At 35.9% G+C, this 19,472-nt stretch overlaps 1 protein-coding gene across 3 annotated transcripts in view; it reads left to right on the forward strand.

Moving 5' to 3' along the window:
• KCNH7 (potassium voltage-gated channel subfamily H member 7) overlaps positions 1 to 19,472 on the forward strand; it is a 206,264-nt gene that overhangs the window by 181,389 nt on the left and 5,403 nt on the right. For all 3 annotated transcript variants that reach the window (XM_054515413.1, XM_036386642.2, XM_054515414.1), the window contains 4 exons: positions 2,027 to 2,232; positions 4,728 to 4,827; positions 13,774 to 14,037; positions 18,795 to 18,960. In XM_054515413.1, the coding sequence (XP_054371388.1) occupies positions 2,027 to 2,232; positions 4,728 to 4,827; positions 13,774 to 14,037; positions 18,795 to 18,960 (736 nt within the window). The remainder of the gene's footprint in view (positions 1 to 2,026; positions 2,233 to 4,727; positions 4,828 to 13,773; positions 14,038 to 18,794; positions 18,961 to 19,472) is intronic.

Consider the following 19,472-nt stretch of genomic DNA (forward strand, 5'->3'; position numbering starts at 1 on the left):
ATACCAGCTGTAGTATCATTCATATATTGTCTTTCTGTTAATTGGCCACTGTAGGAACTTACACTCAGCAAAGAAGCTGAAGCAACATGTGGGCTGGGGGCAGTATGTTGCTATACTTTGACTGATTATTCTGTTTATACTTTGCAGGGTGGATATGTGAGCAGGCACAAAGGTGTGCCTAAAGCAATCCTTCCCTAGGTTTAGATAGTGTTATCAAGATAATTTATCATCTCCTGCTGTTGCAGCTCATCAGCCGGGCCAGCTTTAGGCATAAAGAAAGTAGGGAGCATGCAAGTATGACATTGTGAGGTTTTTACTTAACTGTAAGAGTCTTGCCCTGATTATGAGCAGTGTGGTTCATCAAGGAATTCATCTCTCACACCAAAAACATGTACATTTCTGTATTTTTTCTATTGCACTTCCAGTCAAGACAAACTGGCAGTTATATGGATTCATCAATTTTTTCCTGGGCCAAAGATGCAGACTGGACAAGTTTTTCATATCATGCACATGAGATCCCTGTGCTCTCACACCTTAGCAGAAAACCAGCTATTTGCAAGGCCATGCCACTATATCTCTTCCCATCAATATCTACCCACAATATTCTTATTTATATTCTTATTAATAATAAGAATATTGCAGAGAAGGTTTTATATGCCTTGAATAGGGACCTCTGAATTCATAAACATTTAGGGCAGAAGGAGTATATTGGCAAACCCTTGTTTCGTCACTGATTCCTGTTACATTTCATATTTTTGACTATCCATTACATCTAATGAACTGTGTTTTAGGAATTAAAACCAATAGGTTTTGCTCTGAAGATATGAAGAGATGAAAATAGGATCAATTTTGATGGCAGTTTATTTCCATATTTAATCATCTTTATTGTTTAAAATGTGTGCTTTATTTCCAGTATAAAATTATCTTGCTTCAATTCCTTTCCATTGGTTCTTCCTATGCTTTCCTTCTTATATTCTAGAGGCATTGAATACCAAGTAATTTTTTCTCTCTAAAGAATAGATGCAATATAATCAGGTTTTCTCTTAATCTTCCCATGTTCAAGATCCTCGCTATAAATCAGCCCTTAAATTACCTTTTGGGTTTTTAGCTGCAGTTTTAAACTTCCTTTTTAGAAAATAGAAATAACAGAACTGCTCTTAGTAACCCAATGTGAAAGGCACAACTGTTTAACAGAGACCAAAAAATCACCACTGTATTCTTTTTTACCAGTCTCTGTTTCTCCCTTGCCATGATCACCCTTCTTTTCCACAAGTGTTTTCTTAGTGCCTCCCCAACCCCATTTTGCAGGTAACCCTGAAACCCTTAGTGTGTAGCATATTTTCACTTTTTTATGGCTGAAACTTCTTTGCATGGATGAAGTTTAGGTGCAGTTTGGCAAAAATGAGCAATTAAATAGAGATGAAAATCTTAACAAACCCCTATTTCAAATGCATCAACACTGATTGGAAGAATCGTAATGGTATCAAAACAGAGGCAGACATGTTTAAAGAGCTTGTTCAAAAGAACTCCTGCATCTTAGAAGCTTTGCATTCCCTCAAAAAATATAAAAATTAAGTAATTTTCTACTAAAATATATTTCAAGTACAGTCAGTTCCTTCATGTAATTCTTAACAAAATGATATTACAGACCAGACAAGTTCTGTACTGGACTGGCAATAGAAATTACATCTTTGCCATTGTAATATGATTGAAATTACCAAATAATGCTTTTAGAAGAAAGGAAAAAGGAACCTGCTCAAATCATATTGTTTTGGTGAAACTGAAGAAAAGTTGTGATGAAACGTTCACTTAGTCCAGTTATATGCTCATAAATTATCATTGATCTTAATAATTTCACTTTTAATACTTAATAATACTGCTTTTTTTTAATATATGTACAATGGGAATCTGACTGCATCACTTCATGTAAAACCAAGTATTCCTCTGTCATAAAGAAATACATCATTCAATGTAATGGCTTATTCCCGTTTAAAATAATAATCTCTGTTTAATTTTCTTTTTGCAGGGAAAAATGATATTTTTGGAGAGATGGTACATCTTTATGCAAAACCAGGAAAGTCAAATGCAGATGTGAGAGCTTTAACTTACTGTGACTTACATAAGATCCAGAGAGAAGATCTACTTGAAGTTTTGGATATGTACCCTGAATTTTCTGATCTCTTCCTCACCAATCTGGAGCTAACTTTTAATCTGAGAGATGAAACTGCAAAGGTACATATGATAAGTGATTTTTCTTTCTTAATATTGGGCCAAATCTGTCCCACAGTAACAATACTTGAAAATAGCATTTGAAAAACTAACAAAATGAAAAGCTAAAATCCTATATTAAAAAAATTTACTCTCCTGATTGCTTCTACTGAAGTCAGTTAAACTCAGCAGAAGTCAATGAAATTATTCAGATGATGTTAATCTAACAGGATTTGGTTCTATATTTAAATAGTATTAAGGCTTCACCCAGGGGGATTTTGTTAAAACCATGGAAAATATGGTTTTATTAGATGACTATAACCTAGGTCACCACAAGGGGTACTTTTGACACTAAATGTAATTGTACATCCATAAAATAAGAATAAATCAGATTATCCACATTTCTTCTGTGTCTAGCAATAGAAAATATTTAATTGCCTTTCAAATATGAACTGTTAATTCCCTTATCTTGGCATGCACTCTACTTCCTAGGGGACTAAAAACTTACAAGAGACTTTTCAACTTTCACTCAGTCTTCAGATTTGCAGGCATTTCTTGGTCTCTTTTCCCACAGTGACTGTCCTAAGTGTCCCCTTTTGCACAAATTACATCTTCAGGAAAAGTCAAAATATTACCAATGTTTCCCAATTTCAGACTGAGAGGGTTACTCTACTTGGGAAAGGAAGTGGGTGTTTGGCCAAAGGGGGAGTGGGGAAATTCTCTTGCCCAGTTTGTGCTGCTGAGGCTAAAGGCTTCCCCAGAAGATTGCAGGAACTCCAGCTCTGGCCACCAGGCAGGGACTAGACTGCCCACAGAATGACTGGTTTATATTTCTCTATTTCTGAGATAATGCCATTTTTTGACTCCCTTAAAGAAAAACAGAGGTTCAGTGTGAATGAACTAACATAATTTGGCCTCAAAGGCCTTCTAAGAAAAAATGAGAAAAAGAACACTTCAGTTGTGGGCTGCAAATCATAGGGACATCTTTGCTGATAAGTGTGGATCCTTATTTTTAAAAAAATTATAATAAATACAACTTCTAACAAGGAATGTCTTTCCATTATGACCATTTTTTAATAAAATATCATTCCAAAAATAAAAGACCAGTTCTATTATTTTTTTCGGTCATGCCTTTTGTGCATTGAAAAGGTCATAATTATTAATTACATGTAAAACACAACAAAATGAATGTATGGTCTAGTGATAAATTTAAGTTAAAACGGAATGTCCATATATTTGAAAAATTTCTTGAGGATAATTTCACATTAATGATTTAAGTCTGAGAAGTTATTTCTTGCAATTACATCGTCATCAATGTTTTATAATTTTTTCCTTAGGTCAGAGACAAGAAAGGCAGGAGAGGCTCAACCATGCTTCTGAGCTTGCAAAATCACAGTTTTTCTCTAACAATTCCACTTACTTTCCACTGTCTATTGCAATCCAGAAAGTCATCCCCCCAAAAGAAGAATTGAGCACAGTCTGATTTTCAAAACACCAGTCAGATCTAAATTTGTTATCAGAGTAAGACGGGCTTCTGCCTCAAGTTCTGCCCCTGCTCTCTTGTTTGTATGAAAGTACCTTTTTCTTCCTGCAGTTATTCCACCAGTGGGCCACCACAGAAGCACATTACTTACCAGGTTTAAAGTGAAGGGATAGAGAAAGATGTAAATGCTTCCCAGCTCCCTTCTGCCCTTCTCCCACATGCAAATCTGCTTACTTGAGTGGTAGGGAAACCTCACTAGCACAGGGAATGGAAGTAGGTTGAAGCCAATGCCATGGGTATGTACACAAATAGCAAAACTGGTGTTATATTGCTAATTTGTAAATTTCTTAAAGTAAAAAAACGAGTTAAATGCATCTTTTACCTACTGAAAAAAAAAAAAGCACTGCAATCATCTTAAGATGGATAGAAAAAAACAACATTGTGTTCTGGTACAGAAGTATCTGAATGATCTAAATCTGATAAAGAGGAAGGGAGGGTCTAGAAGGATAAAATAATGAGGTAAAGTGCCTGATGCTTGTCAGGCTTATATTTATTGTAAAATATAACCTTTATAATCATTACAAACTGTAACCTTTATAATCATTACCATCAGTTAAATATAAATATAATTGCAATCAATTACCACTTTACTTCTTGAAATAGTATGCATTCTCTGTTAGAGGTTATTTAATTTTTTTCATTAATTTGTCTAAGGTTACGTAAGCCAGGTCTGTGCAAGTTCAGAGAAATTGAGAACACATGAACACATGTATTTCCATGTAAACTTATTATCAGTATAATTTTATTTCACCATTAGGTGATAACAGTGTTGGTTTTGCTCAATTTGCATAAACTTTTTTCATGTTAGCCTTGGACAATTCCATTCATTAGCTGGTGATGGAGAGGCTGATGCAGGCTGACTTTAATATTGCCTTTTTTAAAGCTTGAACATGATTAACAGTCAATCACCTATTGCAAATCTGCCCTCCTTAGATGGGACTAATCTGTCATTTTGTTTCATATTTCATTCATCAAGTCTGACCTCGTAATAAGATCACAAACTACTGATGATACGGATGGAGATAACTGCAAAATACGGAGACGGAAATTGTCCTTCCAAAGTGAAATAGAGAAAGGTAATTAACTTCATTTCTTACATGAGACAGCACTGCCTCATTATTCATTGGTATCTCACTTGGTAAAGCTGGGTACATTAGAGCCCATGTCGGCTGTTACTGCAGCAGCCCTTGAGAATCCAGCTGGGCAGCAAAACTTCTCTGTGCATTAACTCCTATATGCTTATGTATAACTAGAATATATATGTTTTACACTTCTATGACTTCACATCTGTCTGTGAAGAGCTGTTCCAACATTAAGCTACCTTATTGCCTTTGAGGCATGCATATATATATATATATGTAAATTATGTCTTAATATCTATTTTCTGAGACACCATGTTTTAAACTGTGTGGACAACCTAGTCTGTGGATTATTTTATCTCCTCAGCAAAGTGCATTGTTGTACTTGGTGCTAGGTAGTGTTTCTCCCTGGAATAGAAATATTTTAAAAATGAAAAATTTAAAATATTTCAGGACACTGTAGATTCACCATAGTCTGATTTGGATCCATATGGGAATGTGTAAAAGGTTGTCCTGGCAAAAGTTTATGTAATACTTTATGTGCTTACATTTACATTAGCAGCTTTTGGGACCTAATGAAGGAAAATTCAGTGAAACATTAAACTTTTTTACCACTATTAAGTACTGCTCAGTACTGGAAACTGTAGGCAGTAGATCTGGTCAGACAGCAACAGTCATGAAGACAGCTAAACTGATACTCATGGATTTTCATTTTTTATGTAGGAAAAACACAATTCCTTGAATACCATTGCACTTTTATGGTTGAATGCTTTGTCTGACAAATTACTGTTTCTGTTATGCCTGTCTTTCACACTCCACAGTTAAACCTCAGTCCCAAATGCAGCATAACCAATTTATGGAGTAGCAGAGTAGCTGATAATAAATGGGAACAGTTTAAATATCCATAGCAGGTATAATGCTCAATGAAGAGACTCTAGTCCAGAGTGTGGCTATTCAGAACAATGACATCCCTGTTCGATCAAAGATGCATCTTTAGGGCAGGAAGCCAAGACCGACAACAAATCTGTCAGGAAAATGTCCCCATGAAATATTCAATCTGCTCTTCACAAAGAATCTGTTGACAGAGATACTTTGCCTGACTAACCTTCACATTTCTTATGAGAAAACATATGCTGCTACCTAGACAAGATGGAAGTGATCTTTCATGTTGTGCCTGCAGTAGAATTACAAATAGGCTACTCGGGTGTCAGTGAGGTTCAAGACCCCTAGGCTTTTATGGTTCTTGCCCAGTCAATTACACTGAACATCCTCTTTGAAACATTTATTTGCATTACTTTTGAAAGAATATAATTTCCCACAGTTTTCTCTTTGAAAAAAATTCTTCACTGTTGGTGAAGAAGAGGCAAGACTGGCAGGCTCCTTAGCCCTGGCAATGATTGTACAGCACTTGGTAATAACTGGGTTAGGCAGAAGTGAGGTACATTGGAAGTCCATCTGAGGAGAAGATAAAACTAATACGAGTCCTTTGCCAAGTACTGAGTACACTTTTGGTCCAGTGGCTTACTGCCCCTCTCTGGTCTCTTTCCAGATTCTCTACATGTTCCCATGGCCACAGCAGACACCTCATAGTCATAGATCTTCAGTGTTACTTTTCTGTGTCCCTTCCCACATCCTCTTTGAGGTTGTAATGTAGGTTCTACTAGGGGTACTGCTGGTTTTTAAAGTAATGTTCTATTGATTTCAACCCTTTATATGTAGGAGGGAGTGGTATCTTATTTTGATCCAGCATAGTCAGTCTATAATGATAAATATTTGGAGATGATCCTGCAGAGTTTTTCAGAACTGGAGGAGAAAAGACACAGTTTCTGAACAAACAGTTGGAAAATGCATTTCTGGCCACAGTGTGCCAAAAGGTAAAAAAGTACTTGTTGTATGAAAATCGTATTTTGATTTCAGAACTATAGTTTGAACAGGATAGAGACTCCCAGAGTTCTTACTGTTATATTTTGATATTTTATTTTGCAATTATTAGAGGCATGCTTAGTAAATGCTCTTCTTGCTGGCATTCTTTGCTTTCAGCTGTTGGCCTACTAGCATATTATGCAGCTTGAAATTGCATTTTTTCCAGCTTTAGTGTGAGCATGATGTTTTCTCTGTTTTGGAGTGCTAAAAATGGGATTGTGTTATCTCAGCCTTTAGTTCATGCTAGCCTGATTTGGACCTTGTTTCCATGGTAACTCTTCCTGCACAAGTTTTAGCAGGGGTTAAACAAAATCAACACAGCTCTCTTTTATGCATCTGCAGTTAGTACCCCTGATTCTCCAGTTTCACACAAGACCTCACTCCACATATACATAATTCCACCATTTCTATCTTAACTAGGAAGGCTTATAAGGGTTCTGTCATAGTGTGTTTTTAGAGGCTACGAGACTATTTGAGAGACCAGCTTGTTCTCCAGCTTCTAGAATCGGTTGCAGTTTCAGAAGAGGTCCCCTGCAAAAATGAATGTACGCACTATGTAGCAACTTGCACTTGCTCCCACCCTAAAGAAATTCACTGCATGTCTTTTAGAATAATGGATGGTACTTCTTGCACAGGTGCAGGTGCAGACTTAGCCAGTTGCCATAGATCCTTGACAGTCAGCCAAGGAAGTCTCTGAGACTGCTTAAAATTAGCAGCATTCCAGCCTGGCAGTTCCAAACAAAGCTCTCAGCTGGGTTGGCAAGTTAGCCTCCTGCCGAAAACTTTGTGACAATGAGCTATGCCATCTATACTCAGTTGTCATTTTTAGCAGTGCAGAATACAATTTTTTCTTGCTCATTTCTCATTTACTTCTAGCAGTTCTGTGTGAGTTAGCTAATTTCAAGGGAAGTACATTCAGACAAGAACTTTCTTTACCTCTACTAGTTCTGAGTGCAGTTCTATTATCCCATGCTAAATAGGGAATTTCTAAAGTTGTTTACATCAATATAAAATCCAATATATGGGTTGCACCATATATGAAAATGCACAGTGTAAGGAGACTCACAGAAAGCCTGAAAACTTGGTGCTTTGAAAAGACTGTTCTGAAGGTCAAGCATTATCATTTTTGCTAGCAACTTTTTTAACTTTTTGTTAATCTTGGCTCTAAAATCTTAACTTTCTTGGGACTGTTCTAGTGACTGTTCTAGCTGGCCCAGGAAACTTATAACAAGAAAATTTTAGCTCCATGGATATGATTTTAAGTTGTCACTAAGCAAAGTTCTCCCAGATTCTTGTTACCCTGGGGCTTGCACTTGTCCGTGTCGACACAGACTGTAACAATCAAGTGGGATATAAAATACATTTTGTTTCATTCTTAAAATATTATTAAGTAGTAGACTCATATATTGCTTAATTTGAAGAGTTATGTTTCCTGATCAGACTTTTCAAAAAGTGTCTACTCATCAATTCTCAAAGTAAGCACAAAAGCCAGAATTCTAAAAAACTTCTAACTGAATCTTGATTAATGTTACTACCTTAAGTGTTCACTGCTTGTAGGTGCTTTTCAGGCTAAGAAGCCAAGCCATATTAACACAGCTTTATTACACAAAGTATCTAGAGGCCATGGCTCTTGATTTAGATAGAGAAGACAAGAAAACGTTTCAGGAACTGATTCTCCTGCCTGAAACTATGGTGTACTAAGAGAATGGGGAAACACCCCCTGCCCTGTTCTTTCCCATTCTTGTCCCCTCCCTCAGCTTACTTATCTAAATGCTTATTTTATTAATAGATGCTCAGACAAGCACTGTGCCATGTTCCCAGAAGGAAAGTCAGGTAAGAATGTAGAGAAAAATTGAAGCTCTTACCTAACTGTGCTAAACTGTTAGTATTTTGCTGATGAAGTTGGCTTTGGCTTAATTAGCAAAGAGTTTCTAGTATTCCCCCTGTAGTGTAAGGTCATTAAACACTCAGGAAACAACTAATGTGTTGGCAGGCTGGAAACAAGACTTCATGTCCCCAAAATTTTACTTAATCATGAAACCCCTAGCAAAAAAGTACCTAGTCATCAGACAGCCCCCCATCATCAGAGAGCAGTGTTCATCTGCTCCTATTAGTGTTTCTGCTGCTATTGCATTGCCTAGGTGCCACCTCAGGGAGCTTCCACATAAGAGTCTTGTTTCCAGTTACTCCCAAAGAGGCTGTTTCCAAAGGCCAAATCTGCAAAATGTTGTGTGCAGTCACACATATCCATAGCTATCCTTTGAAGAAAATAGTAATAACAGTACTATGGTGAAAACTGAATCCCTTGGAAAAGATAAGAGAGTTCTAAATTTGATAAAAGAATTGTTTTGATCTATGCCCTGAATCCATTCTGAAAGGTGCACTGCTATAATTCTTTGTTTCCGATTTTTTTTCCCCATAGCATTATTTCCTGAAATACAAACTAATAATTGTCTTTCCATCATTATCTGATTACCATTGACACAAAAACAGACAAAACAAAGAAAATGGAGATGGAGGGCTGTCACTCCATCCCTAACATCTCATTGTACTGAAAATGGCACAAAAGAATAAATGAAGGACTTCATATTCCCTTGACCTTTGAAATTCTTGGGTTTTTAAATGTGTCTCAAATTCAGTTATTCAAAACCTAGCTCTTTTCTAGGCCCTTGTAAAAATAGGGACATGGATCCTTATGGAAAAGTCAATAAGGACTTCAGTCCATCATGATGGGGAGGTTTCAGTACCCTCTGCTGTTCCCTATTTCCAAAATAATCTAAACTTTCATGGGTCAGAGACAAAACATGGCAAAGGACAGATTAATTTACCAAACACTCCCAAGCAGTGCTGATACAGAACAGTAATTCAAGCTCTCTGCAGTACAGTTCATTTCCTCCACCATCACTATTGAATCTACTGGAAACTTTCAGCAAAATTGCCAGAAATTCTATAACAATGGAATCTCACTAGTTTACGTCTATATTTGTATCTAGCTTAATCTATTATATAGACCCATAGTAGACTTAGAATCTCCCAAATTAAGAATGAAATTGGAATTAAACAAATTTTTCATCATTAAATAATCACAAAAAAACATATAAACCTTTTTACTACTGAAAGACAAAATGTTTAAGCTTTCCCAAAATACTTCCAGCAACCTACTCTTCTTAGGATTAGGGATCTTCCTGCATAATTTCTAGACAGACAACATTTTTCCTTGGTGTTAGTCAAAATACCACACACATATCTGACAGTACATTTCTAAGTAGGGGGTCCTAAAGATAGGTGGAATAATTGAAGAGAACCATAATGAGTAGAAGTGAGGAAGAAGGAGAAAACAAGCATGTGCTAAAGAATCCAAGAACTTTCACTGTTCAGGTTTCAGAAGGGACTGTAAGTCTTTGGCATTGTTTCAGATTTTGAGGACTGACAGGTCAACAAATATGTAATTTATAGTGCTGAAGCAGGACATCTAGAAACACAAATTCAAGGGCCTGGTGGAACTTCTGGCAAATTATTGGTTAGCTGAAATGGGAGTAAAAATTTACTACCTTCTGAAACACTAGGCTACATAGCTTGCTTGATTAATGATGACAAATTCCAGTTAATGAAATTACAGCAGTATTAAACAATTCTGCTCCACAGGTAATGTATTGTTGACACTTTCACCAATACTGTTTGCAACAGACTGATATATTAAGAGAAAATACCTCTAGATCATGCAGACTGGCCCTACCTGAGTAATGCAAAATTTCCATATGCAAACCATACCACACAAAAGAAACCTGTCTGATGTCTGGTAACCATCCCATGAAGTAGAAGTAGGATTTTAATGCCAGTATGTCTGTGAGTCACTGTCATAGCTCTCTGACCCAGACTTGTGACAACCCCACTTCTTCCCTTCCTTTGCCCGTCTATGTGCAAAAAGCAGGACACAAAACCTTCTGATAATTACTTTGAAGATTTTGGAATTTCCAGACAGCAAAGGTCAGAGGACACTGTCTGTAAACTTGTCAAGCACTCAAAACACATAGCATGCCAAAACAGTCCCACAGAGTGTAAATAATGTTTATATACTTTGGTAAAGCAGGAAGTTACTAAAATAATCATCTTCAGTAAAACAGTTTCTAGCTCTTTCAGAATCAGAAAGTGAAATTTTTCTTACTGGAAAAGGAAAGAGAAAACACTAGAACTGGTACAGGGGGAGGAGAGGAAGATGGGGTTTAATGATTATATTCAGAAGAAGAACAGAAAGGGATAAATAAAGCTTTTAAAACCCTTTTCTGTGTGGCAGAAAGTGAACATATCCATACATACACAGTTAAATAAGTTCTTATTTTCTGGAAAATCTATTCCAAACCAAAGACTAAATTTCATTACAAAAGGAAGGAGAAATTGGAGAAATTCACATTCTGAAAAAAAGCCCTGCCTATCTATTATTTGTAACTTACTTTCCACTGAGCTACAGAGGCACTGCTAAGGTGTTGGGCAGAGGTACAGAACTTGCACCGTTATCAGGTTCTGAAGAGTCAATAAAATAGAGCTGTTTCTATTTTAATTCATACCCTAGGTGCAAAGTGTCACAAGATTATCCTCCAGAGAGAATAATTTTTAGAATTAAATAGGAGCCTTTAAAAGAGAAAACAACTTTTGACTCTCTGAGTATAGCCAGATGCCTCTAAGATAAAGCAATGGCAGTAAAGCCAAAGATGTTCATTTGAAATAGATCAGCTGATGGACAAATCTGATTTCAATAGGCAAGAGCCTACATTCAACAGATCTCTGCCTTCCTTCTCATGCCAGTGAGTTCATAATACTTGGACAGCATTGGAAAATAATGTGTTATGTTGTTCTGATATAGATGGAGAGATATCAACTGAATTTTCCTAGTTTTACAGCAGAGTAATTATTAGCAGAATCTGGCTTCATGTTTCTAAATATTTTAGTATTTTATGAATATAAGAGAGAAGACAGTCTGCTATATTTCAGCTGCTAAACGATTTTTTTCACTACAGTCTCAATGACCCCTTCTTAAAATTAGTCCACTGCTTGATTTGTATTCCACAGAGTGCTCATTACAGTTGTCGTTAGTGCACAAAATCCCATGAACATATAAAATTACCCTAAAAATTGGTAATTTCAAGCTTTCATTAGAAGGTCTTTTTCACAGGTTGAAGTCAGTCAAATATTAAGTAATTAAGGCAATTTACTGTAGCGTGACTATGTTTTCAATATATTCCCTCAAGAAATGCCATGGGACACATCTACAATAAAATTTTCTTGTGAAGCTTTCTTTTGCTTTTATACTGTTTTGGAGACGGAATTGCTGAGAATATGGCACTTGAGTCTGAGCATCCCCCAAGAGCTTTTACACTGCCAGTCCATTTGAAGTTGTTTTGACAATTTTGCAGCAACTGAGCATCACCAATATCACTTATAGCCAGTAGTCCTGCTTAACGAAAGCCCAGTAATGTCATCTCTGCTCGGGGTTGTGTTAATTGCCCTTGGAGACTCTAGAGGGTACAGGTACAGAGGGCCTGCTTTGCTATTGGGTTTATTTTGCTTTGTTATTGGGTTTATTTTCTTTACCATTACCTGTCCTCACTGCTCACAGATTTCTGGACACTTGAAGGGTGCTCTTTTACAGATACTGCATTCTTTTTATGTGCAGACAAAGACAATTAGATGAAGCCACAGTTTCATTTCCTCATAGTGACCAGAAAAGAGAGAAGAAACCTAGGGAATATACAGAATGTTGGATTAGCCACTGCTGTAGGCTATAAAGACTGCAGATATTCTAGAACTATGTTGATTAGTAATTAGCACAAAGCAGATGGGAAATCATGCTGTCTCCCCAGGAACTTAATGCAAACTAGTTACAGTATTTATATGATGTTGAGACTACCCTGCTAAAATGTGTTTTAAATAAATAGCAGAACTGAAATTATCTTGACATTTCAGTTAAAAATAGGTAAAACCAAATATTGAATTTGAAATTAGCTTCAAGTTTATGCTGAAAAGAGATCAAGACTTCTTTATATTAATAAATAATTATTCTAGGGTTTAACTCCTATTTCTTTTTTACGATATGTTTTTAAAGCTATCTGCTTTAAATCTAGGCTTACTTGCCATTTCTTAAGAGGACTAAATCTACTCCTGCTTCTGCTCACTACAGACCTTGAATATGATTAATGAAAGATTCATTCTCAACTTGACTGGTATACTGCTACCATATATATCACAGAATGTTGTTTAATTTTGTTATTCAAAAGATTGGATGTTCAGAGAATTCCAGCTCTAAAGAGTAAGGAATTTGGGCTACTTTGCAAAGTTTATTTGAAGTGATCCCATAAGTCAGACTAGGAACTCCCTCCTTTTATTTTCCCTATCATATCAGCCCTGTAATAAATTTGGAGAAATATGCTCTCTGAGAGCATATTTTGGGGATGAGTGTTTGATTAATACCTCTAGCATTAATTAGAGGTAATTGATTAATGCCTCTTATGGGAAAAGAATAATCAACAAATATTCTCTCATGTGAGAATAACTTAAATGAGTATTTCTGATACCAAGTCTAACATACATTACTGTTAGCCTGTCAAGACTGTAATAAATGTCCAATAATCAGAGTAATTAGAAGACAGGATGAAATATTTCATATTTTATAAACTTTGGAATATAAGGCTTCCTCGAATTTCATCCTCACTATAAAAAAAAAAAAGAGTACACAGGACAGTTGTGTTGGATAAAGCCTTTGTTGTTTTGATACAAACAAGTTTTGCAAGAGGAGTTATGGTTTATGGACTAGGAATACATACATACAAATGTCTTCCAGGACTTCAAAAGAAGTATAAAACTCCTCTGACAGAAGAATCTAAAAAATGGTTTCAAGTATTTTTTTCTACTAGACAGTGAACTTCCTACTTGATATAAGAATCGTGTCCACCCTCAGATCATAATAAACTAGAATAAACTCTCAATAATTGCTTATTTTTGGATACAATTATTTCTCTTTCACAGATTATTTCAAAGAGAATGATCAGAGTGATCCTGAACCCTCAGGAGACAGTACCAGATACTATCAATCTATTAAGAAACATTTTGAGGAGAAAAAAAGCGGGTCATCATCTTTTGTGTCCTCCATTGAAGATGAGCAAAAGCCCCTGTTCTCTGGGATAGCTGATTACCCATCTGTAACAGAGAAAACCACAGAGATGGACTTTGAAGAAATGGATCATGACACAGAAGAAATTCTTATTGACAAAAGAAGCAGTTCTTGCAAAGGTAATCCAGCTGTTTCTATTTAGTAAAGTTTGAGCAGACATCTTTTTAGTCTGATTAACAAAAATAACTTTCTGAATGGTTCTCTTGATTCTTTACATAATATTTACTCCAAAAATCTTAAGAAAAAATATCTTAGATCAAAAATTATTATTTCTCGAGAGGATTATTATAGTTTAATTCAGTGGGAACTGGATTCCAGTTCTGTTGGACTGGCTTGTACAATCTCCAAAAAGTCATTATAGGTTTTGCTACAAATCATCTTGCAACTGAACTACATAAATAATTTAAACAAACTACAAAATTGTCCACTAGTGTTGGACTCCACTGTGTGCCCATTGATGATAGCTGCACTCAAAGCAATACAGTATCTCCCAAAGGACATTTGATGTGCCAGGGTTGATGAAGGTATAAAATTATAGATAGTGAGAGTCAGACTAGCTAAACATAATGATAGTTGCACATGCACCAAAAATATGTTTTCAGATAACTAATTTTATTCACTGCATTGGCAAGGCACAACAAAAATTAAGTGAAAAAAAATCATAATAGCTTGAAAGAAGGCTGTCCTGTCTTGCTGCACCTGTTGGTTAAAGGAGTGCCATTACACCACACAGAAGAAAATCATGACTTCCAAAAGTAACACACAAGAATAAAGACTTGAGCTTTTGTAGATGACAAATGATCAGGAACTATTTAACAATCTCAGATACTTTTACATAGACTTAAATCACATAATTAAAATTATATCTAATATACTAAAATATTAATTTTCTCAGTGAAGTGAAAGGAAATTAATGGAAAACCCTGTATTAATATACAATTTAAATATTGCTGCAAGTTCATTTGTAATTCTTTCAGTCTGAAGGGAAGAATCACATAGTTATTGTTTGATGCTGTTTTCCTCAGCAGTTTCCATTGAGACACTTTAACGATTTAACCATCATTTAATAAACTTTAGGCTTCTAGGCTATCATTTTAAATAAGCCTAATGATTAATTAGACCAAACAATGATTTTAACATCTCAGAGGTATGAATATGTGAAGTGTGGTCTCTTCAAGTTAAGGCCCTATAAATCCACACCACATAAACTTGTTGCATACATACTGCAATTGGAAACCTTTCCTTCCCCCTACCAATAGCCAGAAATGTGTCCTTGCAGCTATGGCAACATTTTCCAAGGCAACCTATTGCACGTTTTATTTGAGCTAAATTTAGCATATCTAAAGGTTACAAATTTTGATTAAGACCACACTTTTTCCCACTTTGTAATTTAGCCCTTCTAGTAATGTTATGCAAGGTAATGAGCTGTCTTGCAACATTTATAAAACCTTCAAGGTCAATAAGATTAGCTTTTCCTGATATATGTTTTAAACTGAATTTTTACTTCTGTTATTAGAATTAGAGATTGATTATAACTTACCATAAGAGTAGTTACAAACATAATAAACTTGTGAAAAAACACTCTGCTTTTATGTATCCTCATATATTGTAGTGTCTTATAAATCTTGGATACAAATGCACTTGTACAAAGCTAGTCTAATTCCTTACCACTGTGACTGATACACATTTAATTATTTTTTGTTGTGTTTTAAGCCTTGGTCATTACTTCAATGAATGGAAAGAAAATTAAAAATGCATTGTATAATTTGGCAGAAGCAGTATAAAAGTCTCACTCATAATCTTAGAATGCAACTTTTAAATTTTGAACATATGGTTCTTTTGTGTAGATCTGAGAATTTTTCTGTAGCTGTTAGCTCTATGTAAAAGAAAAATGTTATTTTCACTTGGTCATTATTTGGGCTAAAAGACTGATTCTTCAATTCTTCTGGTGAACCTAGTGATACATTTATTGACTTAGTTTCCAGTCTAAGATTCTTCAAGCCCTGGAAGACCAGAGTAGGTTATACAGTTGTAGTTGCTGATGGGGTTTTCTGGGGTTATTAAAAATTATGGAATACCTGAAAAGACACTTAGATGAGTTACACCATATTTTATAGAGTATTAACTTGCTTATGGTGTGTGAACTTATTTTGTTGTTTCAGTGCCAAATCATTTGCTTTGTCACAAATTAAGCATCTATTACAATAGTCTCCAAATACATATTCTGGGAAAAAAACAGCTGTGATTTCCCCAGGATAATCCATGGCATTGAAAATCTGTGATTTTAATGAATGACTTACTGTTTAAAATAACCAACATCTTTTTTTTACAACATTGATGTTTTTTACAGGACATTAAAAAGCAGTGAAATGCTTTTGAAATTCACTGCTTATAAGTCTGCTGAATCTACAAAACCCATTGCACCTAAACTCATAGTTTGAAACTTTACCCCTCAATTTTTCATAGTATGCTTCATTCAGTTTGATGAGAGATTTCCAGCTTTTCCTTGGACACTGCAAATTGTACCACATGTGCCTCCTAAAACCAAATTGCCAAATGCTTCTGTGACACCCTTTATCTCTTTCTTTCCATTGGCTTAAGTTCCTGAGAAGCAGAACAGATTTCTGTGTAGCCAAGATGAAATCTCTTTCCTCTTGCTTCTGCCCAGTGCATAAAATCAGTTACTGGTCGTCAGATGAAATCCAAACACTCTACAGCTCCAGGAAACCTTCTACCACCTGCTAACCAAAGATCAGATAATACAATAACGACATTTTTCTGATAAAAACAAACAAACAAACAACAAAAAAAAAAAAAAAGACAGAGAGAGAAGAAAATCTCCTACACTTGGAATCATGTAGTGAGAGCTCCCCTTCCTGGCTAAATCTACTTGAAATACTAAATCTGAGTGGGAACTTTTTTTTTCTTTACTTAGAGAAACACTGCTCAATGACATGTTTGAAAAGGATTAGCTATTAGCATTTGGACAAAGCTCTTACATGTTACCCACAGTGTGGGGTTTTTTCTCTTCTCTTTGAAACATGGCTCTAGCTGCTATGGTTACTTAGAAAAATTTCACAAGTGTGAAATGAATGTAACCTATGCTGAGTTAACAGCGTGCAGTGCCAAGTGAAGTGTAAGGAGAAGCTCTGAGCAAATCATTCAGGGACTGATGTGGGATTCAAATCCAACTGCAGATGTCTTACAAGCAGTCAAGGATTTTGCCCAGCTGTATGCTGAAGCAGCAGCCTGGGTGCAACAAGAAGTTTAATTTATTGTATAACTTCCTGTAGTTAAATAATTACAAATACAACTCTAATGGGAATAGTATTGAGCAGATGTTAAAATTTAAACAGACTTTTTTTTATCACATCAAAGAAGAATGAGTGATTCTGACCAGTTTTTACTGTTTGATTGACTGATTAACTCAGAGTAAACAAAGGCTATGGGGAGCAGGGTTTGCTGTAGGAAAAGGACTGCTCAACTATGTCAGCTGTAGGCTCTGCAAAGGTCCCAGCAAGATCTTCATTCTATACAATAAGTGCAACAAATATATTCCCATGATAATTGAGGTGTAACCTTTCAACAACTTGGTGAACAGGAGAAATGGCATAAAGCCAAGAATGTAACTAATTAATAAATCCACAGATGCATAAATTAAGTAAACTGAGAGAGGAAAGAGAAATAGACCAAACCAGAAGTCCTGGCAAAAGGAAAGAGTGTCCCTGAGCTCTGTTTGGTAGTCATGTGTAGTGCTTGGTCACAGAGATCCAAGAAGTGGGAGGGTCAAGAGGGATGAAATTTGGGTGCAGCAGGTACAGGGTAAGACCTGGAATAAGCATCATCATTTTTTTTTACAAGGGGCTGGATGTAAAGAAACAAATATAAATTACCCATATAAGGAGTATTTTTAGATACATCATGTTTACTATGAAGCTTCATTTAATATCAAAGTGATCTCTGGCTGACCCAGAAATGCTGAATATTTTATTCTTTTAGAAGTCTGAAATCCTTAAACAAAATGAACAGGCACCTTTCACCCCACAGTACCGTAGGAGTTTCAGAGATGTACTTTACACAGAGGTGAACAGATTGGGTAGGAGAGTAATGATGCTAAAAGCAACATCAATAAAAATCAGTTTCCTTTAAGAGAATAATAAGCAGTACCCTTTTGCTAGCAGCACGAGCTGCATTAAATGGCCCTTGTCTCAGAGAAAACATATTACACTTCACCACCCTAAGAAGTGTGGCAGTAATGGGTAAGAAAGGCATCTCCCTGAGGCCTGGCATCTTTCTCTAGAGGGGACATTCCAATGCACTGTACCACATGCCCAGTGGTGCAATTTTAATGCAGCAAATCCTTCTTTCACACCAAAGAGCTAAGCAGTGAATACACTTTAGTAGCACATTCAAGGGCAAGAGAAGGCATCTTAGGCCTCTGAAGCACACTATCAAAGACATTCAAGTACATCATTTAAAGTCTTTAGGTTAGAACAAGAATTTCTATTTTCACTGAATAAAAAAATTGCTAAAAAATACACTGAGAAAATTTGGGATCCATTTGTAAAATACTTGAAACAAAACTAAAGAGAAGCCATTCAGTGGCAGAACTCTGATGCTGCTGACTAGAAAAAGCTGCTTGTTTATTTGCAGCTTCAAAATGTTAGCATGTATGTGACCACTTTTATCTTTCCTTAAGGAGCGTTAAGGAACAAAGAGAGATGTTCAGTCTCTCTGGCTAATGTACCAATTTAACTTTCAATGTTTTGAGAAACTCAGTAAGTAGGATGCTTGAGAAGTGTCAACCTCTCTAAATTTTTTTATATAAAACTATACTTTTATATGTTGTTTTTGTTGTTTTTTTTTTTTTTATCAGACATCAACAAAAGAAACTGGGAGCAGGAGAACATCCAGGAGTACCAGGACTCCCCAGTTCAACCAGCATTATCCCATGTTACATGGGGAATCTGTGAAACTGAAAGTGATTTTATATATGGGGAAGTGGAGAATCGATTAGATTTACTTCAAGAACAACTTAACAGGTAAAAACAAAGAGAAAAGAGCCTATGTGTGAAAGAGTACACAACACAACTGATATTGAAGATGCTACAGAAGGAATGAGTTTGTGCAGGAAGTTTCCAAAAGCATTCAGATCTTCAGAAGCTCAAAAATACAAAAATATGCGTAATGGGAATATCACTTTTTTTGTGTGTATGTATTCTGCGGAGGCTGTATATCACCTAGGTTAGGCTTTCCAGAATCTTGGAAAAACCAATTCTGGGAAATCTGGATACACAGTTTTTAAATGTTGCCAGAATATTCATGTCTTTTGCCTCTAGATACGCACATTAGGTACTCTGAATGGCTTTGCAGTAGAGCCCTTTTCCTCAGCTGACTGTTTTAGACCATCTTTTTAACCAAGAAGTTGTACTGAGAGGCCTCGAATTGTTAAATTTAAATCTCACCTCATCAAGAGTGCTGTTCCTAGATCACAGAACCATCTAACAATTTGGGTTAGAAAGGACATTAAAGATCACCTAGTTCCGACTGCCTG

The sequence above is a fragment of the Molothrus ater genome, chromosome 7, assembly GCF_012460135.2.
Source record: "Molothrus ater isolate BHLD 08-10-18 breed brown headed cowbird chromosome 7, BPBGC_Mater_1.1, whole genome shotgun sequence".
NCBI classification, from domain to species: domain Eukaryota; kingdom Metazoa; phylum Chordata; class Aves; order Passeriformes; family Icteridae; genus Molothrus; species Molothrus ater.